This window comes from Mchenga conophoros, linkage group LG17 (assembly GCF_057382185.1).
Source record: "Mchenga conophoros isolate Kocher_MC1m ecotype Shallow Benthic linkage group LG17, M_conophoros_male_GT1.1, whole genome shotgun sequence".
Lineage (NCBI taxonomy): Eukaryota > Metazoa > Chordata > Actinopteri > Cichliformes > Cichlidae > Mchenga > Mchenga conophoros.
In genome coordinates this window covers 26,457,019-26,472,575 of record NC_140542.1, presented here as the reverse complement: position 1 = coordinate 26,472,575, position 15,557 = coordinate 26,457,019, and the positions used below count along the sequence as shown (strand labels likewise).

Here is a 15,557-nt window from a genome sequence, read left to right as displayed (position 1 = left end):
CGCTTTCTTCAGGTGAAGTAATAAAAAGGCTTTTTTTTTGTCTGTCCTTGAACAGAGGGGTACACTTTCCTTTGGACACAAAATCATGGGCAAAGGACTAAGGTGGAGGTGGGTTACAAAGCGGCTTGCGGAGGCACAGCCTGTACGGGAAGGTATCAGCTGGGTCATCCCATGATGTGGTCGAGATCAGATTTTATAACCCAATGTACTGTAATTGTGGGCTAATGCTAGGTTCAATAAGTTAAAAATGTATTTAAACAATGTAAGTTTAAATGATTTTAGCAAAAACTGTCATGCAAATGTTTTATAGGGAAAGAAAATAACTGCGTTCTACAGGACTTTATTTCTTTAACAAAAAAATCTAACTGAAATGCGTCAGTGTCTGTGCTTTGGAAGTTAGATCTGTGGTTTTCAAATGTTAAATGCTTAAGAAACACCAAAGGGTAAGCTAAAATTTTAATGCAACAAACATGTTGGCAGTACTTCTTATCAGTATACTAAAAGACAAAATCATTTTAGATACCCCATTTGCAGCTTTTTAACTTTGCATGACTTTTTCTTAAATTTTGCAATAAGCTCCACTACAAGAGAAATCACCTGCATCAACTCATCAGACACACTGACACGGTCCAGAAAAAGCTCCTGCTTCCTGTGCTCCTGACAGAAAGGATGCTTGGTTTCTAAATGTGTCCTCAGCTTGCTTGGCACCATGTTAGCATTAGCTAACTCCTCTTGACATGATGCACTTGGGCTGAGGGGCTGTTGACATCCTAGCTCCAGCTGAGACCATAAGACCGATCTACTGACAAATCGCCCCCTCCTTTTTTCTTTAGTCGGTGCGTCACACTGGTGGATAGTTGTGCTTTGCTCCACACAAGTAAGCGATCTGCTGCTCCCATCACAAATTTTATGAATCTTCTTGCTATCAGTCATGAACTTCAAGTCCAGCAACTACACTGCCTTTCATGGAGTGTTTAAATTTTGGCGGCTCTTTACTATCAGTGCAGCAAACTTGTAGTTCAGCATGTGCATATGTTTCTGTGACTACATGGCCAACAAGCTATGGCTCCCCGGGGACAACTGCACAAGCTGAGTCATTCTAACAGCTGTCAGTTAATCATACGGCTGAATCTGCTTACAGTGATTTAAAACCACACAGGCTGTGACAGGGTTTGATACACAGTGATGTGCTCATGATTTACTGCTGTATTTGTCACATGCGGGTCCAACAGATATATACCACACATATTTTTTTCCTACTGGGCAAAGATTGTTTACTCAGTCTTTCAGAAGATGATTAATAAACCAATACATCTGCGCCGTGACAGGAAAAGTCAAAGCAACAGCCGTGGCTTTGACAACAAATCAGTTAATTGTGTCACTTGCTGGCAGCAGTGTTTTCCTCTGTTGTATATTTCTCCATTTCAATGAGCTGCCATTTTTTCCACAGCTTGTTTTCCTTTTAAATGCACCTGCGTGGCGTGGAAACCCTCCTTTCCTTTGCTCTACTTCAGTGTCTCACTGGTCTCTAACTCAAAGCAAGCAGACAACAGTTAAGCAGTAGAATAAAAGTGAGGAAAAAAAGCAGAATTCACAAGCTTGTACCTTATCAGGGCATTCCAGTGACAGGAGGAGATGTACTGAAGTGTGACCTGGCACTTATCCCCTCCTCTGTTGTCTCCAAAGTTCGGGTTTATTTGGATAAACTCTTTGGGAAAAACACTTACAGCTGCATGCAGCTGCAAACAGACAAGCGCACGCTTTCTCCTTTTTATTTTTTGTTTCTAGCGTTACCCTCCGAAGCACTCTTTTTTCATCCTGCTGGGGTCAGAGAAAAATTTGTGAAATCCTTTTGTTAGGTGTTAAACAAGGTAATTATGTAGAGTATAGTGTTTCGTTATAGCCTCCAGGATGCTGTGAATAACATAAAATAATGTATTAGGGTAGACTTTGTTCACATACCTCTGTAAACAAGTTTGTATAAACTAACTGATATAAAAATGCTTAATTTTAGATCAAATGATCCACTCAGACATTTATTAGGCACACCTTGCTACTGTAGCCGTTACACTTTCATGTTTATGAAACCAGGTTGAGATGATCTGAGCTTTGTGACATGAATGCAGCCATCAGACGATGGGTACCCGGCAGTCACAGAGGGATGCACTTGGTCAGCAATACTCAGGTAGGCTGTGGCATTAAAATGATACTCAGGTGGTACTAAGGGGCTCAAAGTGTACCAAAAGAAATATCCAGAACATCATTACGCCCGAATCATTGATATAAGGCAGGATGGATCCATGTTTTTATGCTGATTATAAAAAAATTCTGATCCTGCCTACCAAATGCTACAGCACAAATCAAGACCCCCTGGTGAGCAAGTGCAAATTGTAGTCTCAGTTTCCTGCTCTTAGTTGAAAGGAGTGCCATCCGGTGTGGTTGTCTGCTGCTGTAGCCCATCTGCTTCAAGACCGGATGTGCTGTACACTTCTACATAAGTTTATTGTCATGAGACATAATTTGAGTTACCGTAGCCTTCCTATCAGCTTGAAGGATTCTCCTCTGATCTCTGGCACACAACAAGGCATTTTCACCCAGAGAACTGCTGCACTGGATATTTTCTCTTTGTCAGACTTAGAGATATCTAAAAATATCTGAGAATGCCTCAGCAGATTAGCAGTTTCTGAAATACTCAGACCAACTATTCTTACTCATTCTGATGGCTGGTCTGACCTTCGCAGGTCTTGACCATTTCTTCATGACTAAATGCAACAAGTTGCTGCTGTGTGATTGGCTGTATGGATATTTGCCCAGATAAGCATCTGACTGGTTCCTAATCTGACACTGATATCTAAGTACAGAAGAACATAACAAACACAGACCTGAATCAGCAGAATTATGTACTGTTCTTTTTTTAAAAGTCACAGACAAAGCACTTTAAAGTGAGCTTACTTGACATCTAAATCACGGGTGTCACTCTTATTTTGCCTCATAGACCACAGAAAATGTGCCACCACTGCATAATAACCCATACAAATTATATCCTTCTTTTAACATAATAAAGTGCAAGTACACTCGGAAAGCTTTAAACTTTAATGAACCATCCATTTCCGATACAGATGATGAACAGCCAAAGATGTGTTAAGAAAAATAAGCGCAACTGTGAGTCTACTGTCATTACAAAGAAATGCTACTTTTGTAAATCAAAGAAACCCATTGGCGTGGTATGGTAGGCCATGGGTATTGAAAAAAACCATTAATAACTTTGCAGCACAGTGCTTTCCACCATAAATCATAGTGGAAAGTCCAAAAACAATGCCGGTCTTCCCTGTAGTTTTCACACTTTGCAAAGACATCCACCTCGATCTCAAGTATTAAAATCGGCTCTAAATATTTGAATTAAAAAGGAAAATGGAGTTTAAAAAGTCTATAAATTAATCTTTCTCTCAGCTCTTTACCCTCTTTTTGGCTCTCAGACCCAAACCCAACAGTTCCTTTTGAAGAAGTAAATCTTTTATAGAACGCACACAAATATAGCTCCACTTTTAAAAAAGGCTCAGTATTTTCCTATCATAGCCGGACAGTGTAGTTTGCAGCAAACATTACTCAAACAAAATTAAATAATGCATTGGATCGTTGCTGTGGAGTAGTACACATTTAATGCACTACTGACTATTCTGGGCAGCAGAATTATGTGGGTCATATTCTGCTACTTCCTGAACTTCAATACCCGTGTGGAGGGATATAACGGTGTGACCTTTTGATTGTTAGTATCCTTTAATAACTTTGGGCACCAGGGAAGCTCTGTGGCACAGTCTTAGGTTCATTTTGCTTTTTGTCTCATTTTTTCAAAAGAAAATAAATAATAATGCTTAAAGGTATCCTTAAAATCATCATAAATCAACATAAATTACCTTAATGCAGTATTGTATATATCATCTAGGTTTATTTATGCTAATTTAAAAAAAGTGCAGTGCTGGTATTTACACTGTTATTCACACAATGACATTTAATTCAGAAGCTGCATGTCACACAAACACCTGCCACACAGTCTTCCTTGCATCCAATCTCCAGGCCTCAGGCATGCTCTGCTGGGGATGTTCTCAAAATACACCCATCAATCATGCTGTCGACATCTACGCCTGCCATCCCCAACCCCTCCGACTCCGCTCCCGACTGCTGCAGAAAGGCTCAAGGTGAAGGAGGGCGCTGCGTTTCGCCATCTATAATAACTCACCTGTAGAAGTGCACACACACTCACTGCAGGGTGAGTGTGTCTTCACATTCACAAACAACACCCTGCATCCCACAAAAATCACAAAATCGATCTACAAAGTCCCGCTGAGCTGGCTAAATTGACATCACAGCGAAAGGAGAGATGGCATTTCCCAGGCTGGAGTAGCGCTGTCCCATCTGGACAGAAGTGATGAAGTATCGGAGGGACACACAAATACATGCACTGGATGCCGTTTTTTTTTTTTTTTTTTTTTTTTAAATTGCAGATGTGAGAAAAGCAAAGAAAAACGAGTAAAACGCTGGTCCTGCTAGTTCCCCTGGAGAGAGCACAAGAAGGAAGTGTGAGCCCAAAGCTAGCCTGTGAGACACGATAATAACTTTGTGTGTTTGGCCGTGAAGCTCCTCACATGACCAGAATGTAATTACTTGTCTGCGTTTGCTGCCCTCTGTATGCACGAGCCCCGTCTTTTGGGATTCACAGAGGCAAAAGACAAGAGGCGCTGTAATACGATTAAGCACGATCAGAGTAATAATCCCTCCCTGCAATTTATGCGTCTATTCATACACTACGTTATACTGTATGTAGTATAACTTCCCCTGATATATAGCATATCTTCTCCAGATAGGACAAACTGACAGCTAATTAAACATGAAGAAACAGTGAGAACAAACTGCTTTTAGTTTACTTATCGGGGGAATTCTCTTTCTCTTTACCTGTGAAGGCAAATAAAAGGGAGAAAACCAGCTGAATAAGTAAAGAGGTGAGACAAGAGTATGGCCCATTCAGTTTATTTTTTTCCAGGCCAACAAATATTTGGCAGGATAGAAAAAAAAAACACAACCAGGCAATTTTAAGTGAGAGAGTGGGAATAAAAGCAAAGAGGGAGGTTCTGTAAAAAGCCTGTCCTAGTTTTTTTTTTAAAACCAAAACAAAAAAGAAGAGGCACGAGGACACGAGGGAGAGAGGATGATATAGAGGATATAGAGGTAGAGAGTGGAGGTGAGAAAAAATATAGGCAGAAAGAGTGAGGGAGAAATATAGAGCGAGTTATGTAACTACAAGGCGCCTGTGATGTCAGCTGCTCTGTCTTCACTGAAGCTGACGCTCCTTTGAACATGCAGGAATGAGCACCCTAACCCGAGCACACATTTCTGCGCATATTTTGACAGAATCTGGTTGTATGCGTTGCAACTGACTTTAAACATGAGAGGGAACAAGTTGTCTTCACCAGAGGTGAAAACATTTACTCACATATGGCTGTTAGGTACAGCGCTGAGGTTCTAAACAGTCAGTTGGGGTTTTTTAAATCTCTATTTCACCTCATTTTAGGAGGGAAACTGTAGATTTTAACAGCATAACATCTGTCTGACAGCTGCAGTTACCAGCTGCTTTTAAGATGAAAGGCTTTACGTCCAAAACACTTAAAATATCATGCATTATACTAAGATTAAACACGTCACTAGTACTTAAAGCAAATTGTGAATTGTGTATTTCAGTATGTATGACCTATGCAGGCAGCTTTCGTATTCCTTAGTCTTGTGTTGACGTAAGAGATTCGGCTCGTCTGTGAGCAAAGAAAATTCTCCCTCCACAGAATGAAACCTACCTCAGAGCCGTGTAACATAGGCATGGTCACAGTGGCTTTGTCGATCACTTAATTTTATATACATTTATTTAAAAAAAATTTCATATTCACACTTTTCCAAGTACACAAGTCCCTCTGACTAAGGTTGGTGATTATCTCACAGGATTAGGAGATAACAAGCTCGATCATCTGGCTCCTTATTTCTTGCCTTGTTAGCCTTTTGTTTAATCGCAACTGCTAGATAACAGTTGACTTAGAGAAATGATACGACCAGATACGAAAATAATTTGCAACAAAGCAAAGCTTTCCTCCTTAAGTGTACTCTGGTGACAGTACAATTCTCCTATCAAATTTGTAATAAAGAACCTTAAGTATTGCGGTTTAAGTCCAGTGCATAAGCACTTCTTCCATGTGTGCTCTTCACTTTCACTCCTCTCCTCTACACTCAAAGTCTGACTTAATACTGTACTCCTCTTCCTCCTTCTCTCTCCCTGTTGTCTCGTCACACCTCAGAGACTCCACCCCGCGATCCTGTTAGTGCTTATCAGAGCATGGCTCGGGTTCAAACATGGACACGCACACGCCCACACCTTTCCCCCAATCAATACCGAATTTACAGAGGCAGCTTTTCTCTCCTAACTGAGCTCAGCTCTCAGGGGTGGCTGGTGTCACCAGGCTGTGGAAGTTTGGCTGAACTACATACATCTCGTATGGCTGCTGACACAGAAACACACTTTGAGTTACTAAAACCTACAAAGCAGAGCAAAGTGCACACCACCGTATTATCTTCCCTGGCGGATCTTTAAGTCTTGGATCGTCAAAAGAAATATATCTGAAAGCTAAATAAATACAGAGGTCAACAGCTTAATTATGGAATTAACAAATCCCCGAACACAAAGTCAAATGAACCAAAAGCTGTGTGAGGCTGAGATGTTGATGCAGTGAGATGGCTAAAAAGATCCCAGAATTAAATAAGATTCTTTAAGTCGAGGTTTAACCCACATAACAACGTGCGCTTGCAGTTAACACCGTAACAAAATCAGAAATCTCTTTCAGGAAATTCAATATTCCAAACTATAAGGAAATTTGCCCATTTTGACCCACTGAGGTGCAGCATTCAGCTATAACTTATTACTGAGCTCAACAATTCTCCTGTGTTTTCCACTTGAGAATTGAGCAGTCACAAAGTTCAATGACTACAGCTATAAAAAACAAAAACTGTAACTAATTTAAATTTGGCTGTTGCATCCCTCAAGATTGTATCCCTGATGAGCCACACTGTTTTCCCAGGACTCCATTAAATGTGAATTTCAATATGGGAAAGAGGAAGAAGTTGCAAAGACTTAGCTTTGGGGAGGAAGGTGATGGTGAGAAAAAAACCTACTTATATTCAATATCATGTGTACTGGCGATGATGACACAGAAACCACAATTTATGCTTCGTTGACCGTCCTTAAACTTCAAGAAGTTAAAATAAACTGAGACCCGTTTCTCATGACCAGAGATCCTAAACATTAAAGCTGCGTTATTTCAACACAGAAGCCGTTTGATCTCTAAACCTTTAAGGCGCATAGTGAACCTGCAGATAAGTGCTGAAGGTGCACAAGGAGAAAACCTTGAAGGAGATAACAGCTATATTTCAAACAGGTGCGTTTTTTACTTGTTTTTTTTTTTTTTTTTTACAGGTGCAGTCACTGAACTTTTTCATTCGGCTGATCCCGACCTGAAGCCACTGTTATCAACTGCTATACAGTTGACTCTCTTGCCTGACTTTGATTCGTACCGCTGGGACTAACTAAGTGGATGAGACGCCCCGAGAAGATCAGCAGCGATCCTTGCAAATATCAGCACATCTCCTCATGTGGTGTGTCCTTGGTGGATAAATAGGATTGGAAGTCTTGGAGATGAAAGCACAATCACATTTGGACTAATTCCTCACAGGCGCCTTTGTCTTTGTTTCTGTGTCATTTCATCATCTTGGAGATCATTCTCCCTTTAATGTCTGAAGATTTAGAGAGAAAGGGGAGTTTCAGTGACTACATGGGGGTTCTTTTGAATAAGAGGCAATTTTTTTGGAAGGTTAAAACAGGCTATGAGTCCCCATGTTTAATGCTACCAAACCGCAAATACAAATATTTCTATTTTCACTTAAAACATGCCGGAATCCTTCATCATCTTATGTACTTTATGTAGGATGTAGATTTTATTTAACTTCATGGTACACACCAGGGAATATTTAATGTGTAGTTGATTGAAAAACAATAACCATGCAGCTCTGCGAGGCTGTAGTTATGCAGTTATGAAAATGAAAACATGTTGAGCAGGAAGTAGTTGTAGACAAAACAGTGCAAGCTGGTATGAATATCATTCGTTTTCTAGTTTTTTAAGGAATCTGACTGGTGTTAGGTCAAGAGCTGTGAAAATTAGATTTCTGATCAGGTGTTTGTGCGAGATGAAAGGTCAGAGTCACTGGAATTCATTTGTAGGTGGAGAGGAGGCAGTAGTGTCTGTATTGAATTTCTAGGGCTGTGCAGGAATATTGCACCATTTGAGTATTTGTTCAGCTAATTTTTAAATGATGGACTTGTGTAGAATCTCGGCTTGGGCGACCTTAAGGTATATTTTATTCCAGGTAACTTAATTATGCAACGTAAGTATAGTCAAAAACACAGCAGGAGAGGAAGAAGAGGATCACAGAATCTCTGGAAACACTCAAAACTACAGAATTCATTTAATTGTTGTCGAGGCGTTTCAGATATCAGTTACCTTGTGCTGGCAGATGAGCACCAAAGCTGTTATGATTTCAAACTCCATATAATAGCTGAGATGTTTTATACTGAGGTGGTTGTTCAGCTTTATTTCACAAAAGCTTGTTGTCTCATCTGCCTATGGCTCAGTGACAACAGAAAAAAAGTAAAAGAAGGATGGCAGCCTCCTTGAAACTAGGAAAACATCAGTTGTAGCCTACTGATTTTCTTTTCGCATTCAGCTTCTGATTGCAAGTAGCTATAGTGACCAACTGGTCCAAAGATGATGGCACATGTCACCTTCTGTCTCTAAACTTCTGTCTCTAAGACCAACTGCAATCACTCTGAATTTACAAATGCAGAAAAACTGCCAATAACTCTTTGCAACAAGGGACTCAACTGCCTGCCAACTTGTTGCATTCTGGTTATATTTCCATTAAAAGGTAAGCTGGCTGAGTGTCTGTGTCACTTGCTATCCTGCAGGAACTGTGTCATTATTTGTAGAGGAATTTCTGAACTTCTGTTTCAAATCTACATTTCTGGCTGGAGTAACTGGTTAATGTGAATTTCTGTGAATGTAGATGGTGACAGATTTGTCATTTCTGCTGATTTAATCACAGCTACAGACCGATAGCAGACTGACTCCATGTTATTGCTGTTTCGACACACCAAACTCAGTTTAAAGACGGCAGCTGACTGCGAGTGGTCGCAAAGCTGGTCTCTGTTTTCAAAGCAACGAGCTAAAAGGGAACGAGATCACAAGTTCATTGCGCACTTTGGCAATAATTTGTGCCAAGTCTGTAATTACCGTTTTCCGTATTGTGACTGTAGCCTCATGAAAGTTTATTAGTACACTTCCAATTATCATTTGCCACATTTCCAAAACTAAACAATACACCAACATATGTAACTGTCTGTCATACAACTGGCAACACAGGGCAGGTTAAATTTGACCTGGGGCGAGGTGTCATTTGCTCACATGACTTGCCGTCTGAACACTCATTCAGTGTCTAATGTATGTATGTGCTTCCAGGAATATGCATCCTGAAAAAACCTTGCTGCCCTCCCACCATAAACAAGCATGCACTGAAAAGAGAAACAAGTAAGCAAGGTAGTCACTTCTCTTCTCTGTCCATCCTATTATTCATATTCAACTCATATTCAACTGCACTGCTCCCGCAGCGCCTATAACTCAGTTGATAAACCCCCTCTTGGTCACGCACAAAAAGAAAGGGGAAGCAGGAAGGCTAGATGTGAGAAAAAAAGAGAAAGATACAACTCACTTGTGTATTTGTATTTGTCTATAAAAATGCATTGACATTCATCTCTCTCCTTTCTTTTTGTTGTGTGTTTATCGAGTGTGTGGGTGGATAAAGGACACTTCAGATCTCGCTCGGTTGAGAATAAAGAAGTCTTTGTAACCTCCAGTCTCTTTGGTCCTGGGTTTTAAGCACACATATCACGGGGCTTCCTATCAACTGCAGCGCGGGCTGCCACACACATTAGCGCTGCCTCTACATAACTCCTAAAACATACAAATCCTGTACCAGCCTACACAATTTAGCAAATGTCCTTCCACCGACTTGCAGGAAATCATGCCACTATGCAGCTCATCAGAGCAACAGGCAAGATTTTAATCTCTTGAAATTAATGCCGTGAGCAACTTACATTCCAGTGTGTAGTTAGCATCAGTGAATGTAAGAGGCAGAAAAGCATAAAAGAGGAAAAACGAATAGACGATGGAGCTGCTGTACTCACCATCCTCTTTGCATTCCTCGGGCGGCTTTGCTTTCTTGGCTAGCCTCGGGTCCAGCCACGATGTTGTCTTAGTGTTGTGGCTGTGAAGAAAAGACAGAGAGAGCGTGAGAGGCAGTGTGATAGATGGCGAGAGAGAGGAGACTTGGCACAAAGAGAGAGAAGGAGGTTGGTGGATTCTTAATTCAGCCAGAGAATCATTTCAGAGAGGAAAGATGAGACTCCCTTGAGTGCCTGCGTCTAAAAAAGGTGACAAGAGAGACGAAAAATGCTTTAGGTTAACAAAATGGCAATCAATACTTTTAATTTGCTCACTGTCTCTCATTAGCGGGCGGGGGAGGAGGAGAGGAGAAGGGATAGGAATGGATAGAGGGGTGACTGGGGGAGTGATGGAGAGGAACAGCTGTGGGCTTGGCAGATTCAGCCAGAGCCCCAGGCAGAGAGCTGGATCTAGATCAGATATGATGATGTGCCAGGGAAGCGCAATGCATCTACGCGGCTTGTCTGAAGCTCTGGACCCACAATGGCCTCCCTTCATGATGACAGAACAATAGTAGGAAGGGAAAAGTCAGGGGAGGTGTTGAAAATGCCTACAGTAAAAAGATAAAGGAAGCGAGAAGATAAAGGAAGAGGATGCAGCGAGGAGACCTTCTTATATCTTTTTTTCTCTTTAATACTTTTAACTTTTGTGTTTTCCCGCAGGATATTTTCTTTGCAGCTAGGCGTCAAACACATATAGATTTACAGAGAGGAACAGTCTTGAAAACATGCAAAATGCAAAATATAGAGATAATAAAGTTAAGTTAAGTGATGGTCTGTTGATGACAAAGAAGACAAAGGGAAAAACACAAAAGTAATCACCGAGCAAAAAGTAGTCTGGCATGTTTCTCTCACCTGATTCACTGAAGTGCAATGAATCAGCTTCTTTTAGGGCGTTTTCACACCGACACACTTTGTTCACTCTCGTCTGAATCAGCTGGTGACTTTGTGAACTAGTAGTTTTTCTCTGTGGCTTGGTTGCTTTTCACAAAAATAAAACTCCAAACAGACTCCAAGAAAACCTAATTGTGCCACAACAAACCACGTGAGAACTCTCAGACCACACAGCAACAAAATAAAATACAAGAAGTAGTCGCTTTTGTCTGGCCTGGTGGATAACACAACTAAGTGAGTCCCTGACTTATTTTTCAGCCAGGGGCTAGAGTTTGTTTACTCTTACAGTTTACAGCATGCAGCTGGTACCCAGGTCAGATTATGAGTAGATCATGTTAACATAAAGGAAACATTCTCGTTTAGAAACGGACCTGAGACAAACTGCTGAACTGCTCCTCTTGATGCACTTGAGTGCAAGTCTGGTCAAATCAGCACAAATGAACCAGAGTTGGATTTAAATGGACTAAACAGCGCAGATGTGAAAACACCTTTAGTCTCTGTTAACACCTCCATAGAGCTTATCGCTGTTAGGAATGTGGGGCTAGGACCCAAATGCAGAGTCAGGAAGCAGGCAAGATAAACAGAAAAAAAAAAACCAACTCCTGTTTATTGGCATAGAGTCCGTAAGGTACCATACATACAGGAGTAACACCAGGAAACACACCAACAGGGTTAATGGACACTGAGGCAAAAGAGAGAGGGAAACTGTGGCTATTTATACACATAAAAACACTGAGGGCTAATCAGGAAATAAGACACAGCTGGGAGGAAAGAAGACACGGGTTCACAGATTCAGCACTATCACAGGGGAGGTAGTAAAACTAAAAGTAAGTCACAAAAGACAACTAACTGCCAAAGTGCAACACGGAGTAAGCGACAGCAACCAGGGAATCAGACGCAAGACTGAGCTTGGCACATGGGAAAGATACAGGAGGATAGACAAAAGGAAACACATGAGAATACTAGAAACAGTAATGAAATACAACTAGAAAGGAAGATTCAAAATACTAGGACTAAATGAGAACTGAAAACTTCCCAAGATGCAAAAAACTAAACAAAATCCAGAAACAAAGCCCACAGACCACAAAAACAGCACACAGCTCGATGCTAAGACTGTAAATCTGATAGCCAAGTGCATAATTTACAGGATATTAAACTGAAATAATAAGCTAAAAAATAAGAACATCCTCTATACAGCTGCCGAATTGTTGTTGGTTCTCGGTGTCTTTTCAAATTAGTCATTTACTCAATATTAAGAGGTTTTTGAAAAAGAGGTTTTTGATCTCAATGGGACATTCCTGGTTAAATAAAGGTTAAATAAAAAAATAAAACACAAGGTTAGGGTTAGGCTAACTTGTATAGCTGTTAAAGTATATAATTTTATTTGAAAGGGAAAATCTTCTGCTTTTATATGGATAAAATACATCCTAACCCCAAAAGAGTGCCAACAACCTGCTGGATGATGATGTTTATCCAGAATACTAATTGCTGGAATATTAGAATAATTAAAATAAATATATATAAAAAAACTACGTAGAACAACCAGATAGTTGTTATAGCCCTGCAACATTGTGTTTGCGCTGTGACTAGCTCAATTAACTGAGTTAACATGTTGACATTTGCTGATTAGTATTAAATGCTGCACAGAACAAGGCGTTTCTGTCATACAAATCAGTTATTTTAAATACAAATAACTGAAATTGAATAACTGAAAATAAATAAAATAAATAAATACATTTCATTAAAATATATATTTTCTTGATCAATCAATTAATTGTTTAATTAGTTATAGGCAAAACATGTCAGAGCAGAGATCTTTATATATTTACAAGGTTGAAACTGCATCTTTGCCAGAAATCACAGCTGTTTCATTGTAGATTTTTTCTCAAAGTGTATTGAGGTATTTTAGTCTGGACTAAAGTAACAGACTGATTGAATGGTGCATTGCTGTCCTTTGAGCTATGAACAGAAGCCTGAGTAGAAAAAAATGGACAGATAAAAGAGGAACAAGAAGCTTCATGCCAAATACAGAAGAGCATGAAGTGAACTTCAGTGCAAGTTAAAGTCTTTGGCTTAAATGTTGAATCTTTTTCATCAGAGCTTTTTATTCTCTTTTCTTTCCTCTACTTTAGCCTTTCAGTCATTTCTTCTCCATTACTACCTATAGTATATAAAACGTACTACCTCCTTACTCATTTTCTTGTCCTCCCTGTCACCCTCTCTTTTTTCCGCCTTTGCTATTTTTAATCACTTTTTTTCCCTTCCCTCTTCCTCCGTCTATTCCTCTTCTCAGACACCTCACTTCAAGAGCAGTAGGCAAACGAATTGATCTTATTTGGAGGCCAATCAAAGACAAGCATCCTCCTGGCATCACTTATGCGTAGAAAAAAAACCCTTGATGCTAAATGCGGTAGGCTAAGTGAATTAGTTGTGTAATGTGCTTGATGGATGTGGGAGCATGAGGTTTCTCTGTTTGGGGTAGGAGACATATGGCGAGTTGTCTGCAGAGGATAGGAATTAAAAGTTTGCATCTGTGGCAAATAGACATGAAGAGACAACATGTGCCTGGCTGGCTGACAACCCTGTCTCATTTCTTACTTTGGTGCTGCTGCGAAGCTTCTAGCAGTTAAAAGAGTGCGCTCAAGCAGGCTGGGATTCAGCTGATTCTACGGAGAGATTTCTCCTAATCACTGAAATGATCAACTGGTGCAGAAAAGCCCCCAAACTTTTTCGCAATTGCAAAACCCCCTCTCTGCTATATCTACATTTGTTAATGTTTTACAAGAACTCAAATGCACACGCAATTCCCACCACACCACTGCAAAAACACACAGCAACTCAATTATTCTTATGTAATAAAAATTCACCACATGGTTTTACTGCAGCTGTAAAATACTAACAACTCCAATGAATTAAACTTTAGAGCGTTTATAAGAGTTCTACGTAGCAAGGTATTTCTGGGGAGCTTTAAATCTTTAAAACCACCATGTATCACATATAGTCTGTGTGTGTGTGCTGAGCACAGAGGCAATTAAACAGTGCTGAAAACATAAAGTGACCACATCTTTAGCAATCTTCTTAGGATGTAAGGCAAATGACATGATCTCTGAGTATGGCGCTCAGATTCAGAGCTGTCCCTCTGACGTACTCATTTCTAATCCCGTCCATCCCGGTCACTCCCATTGAAAATCTTAACAAGCTGCCTCCAGCTCAGCTTCCCGTCTTTATGTCAGTGCTACTGTTTCCAAACCATACATCATCTAACGCTCGTCTCTATCCACTACACCCTGCCTGCGCTCTCTTCCTCACCTCGGTTTGGCACTGCCCGTTCCTTCGGACGGTTGACCCCAAGTATTTAAACCCCTTCAACTTTCACTACCTGTGGTCCTTGCAACTTCACCTTTCCACCTGCCTTCCTCTTCTCCCCAGAGCATACCTCCCACTTCACCAGACTCTCTCCCACCTGGTCCCTACTCTCACTACAGATCACAATGTTGTTTCTGAGCATTATAGTCCATGCCTGACTTCACCTGTCAACCTGTCCAATCGATTATCAATTTGTTCATTTTTCTACTTTTGTTTTTAAGAAATGTGTAAGCTGCTTATTATTACAGAGCAATGCCTTTAATGAAATTCTTGTATAATCCCAGCACCAATGTTTAAAGCAACAGTTTGTCTCACAGTTGATACCGATAATTTTTCGTGCCATGATATTTTTTAACATGCAGCCAACACAAACAGATGATTGGCAAGCAGATATTTTTATTGGTGAAGTAATATCAGCTGACATCAATGGTCAGCTGATATATTTGAGCAGCGGTCCCCAATCACCGGGCCACGGACCGGTCTGTGAGTCATTTGGTACGGGGCCGCGATTGTTGAGGCAGGTGTGAAATTTATGGTTTTATCGATTTTTATAGTTTTTTTAAAAAAAAATCGTTTTTATCGTTAACTTGGTTTCCCTGGGTCTTTTCCTGTGTGTTATGAATAAATCTTCTTTTTTTGGTACCAGTACTGGTTTTATTTTATTGTATTTATCCGCGACACCTTAAAGGCCGGTCCATGAAAATATTGACGGACATATACTGCGGCACAAAAAAGGTTGAGGACTGCTATATTAAAGGATTTATAATTATTGTGACGTGAGTTTGTACAGATATCCATTCTGTCCACAGCTGCACACAACAAATGGCTGACGGTAAAAGAAAATATTCCAATAACTACGGGAATGCAAAACAACGTTCAAATTCCAATTTTAAAAGTTTTTTTGTTTACATGTATCATCAAAACAGGCTTGATA

At 40.3% G+C, this 15,557-nt stretch overlaps 1 protein-coding gene across 12 annotated transcripts in view; it reads right to left on the bottom strand.

Moving 5' to 3' along the window:
• The window catches only part of magi2a (membrane associated guanylate kinase, WW and PDZ domain containing 2a), a 265,937-nt gene that overhangs the window by 69,053 nt on the left and 181,327 nt on the right, over positions 1 to 15,557 (bottom strand). For all 12 annotated transcript variants that reach the window (XM_085252260.1, XM_085252261.1, XM_085252262.1 and 9 more), the window contains exon 6: positions 10,328 to 10,407. In XM_085252260.1, coding sequence (XP_085108386.1) covers positions 10,328 to 10,407 — 80 coding nt within the window. The remainder of the gene's footprint in view (positions 1 to 10,327; positions 10,408 to 15,557) is intronic.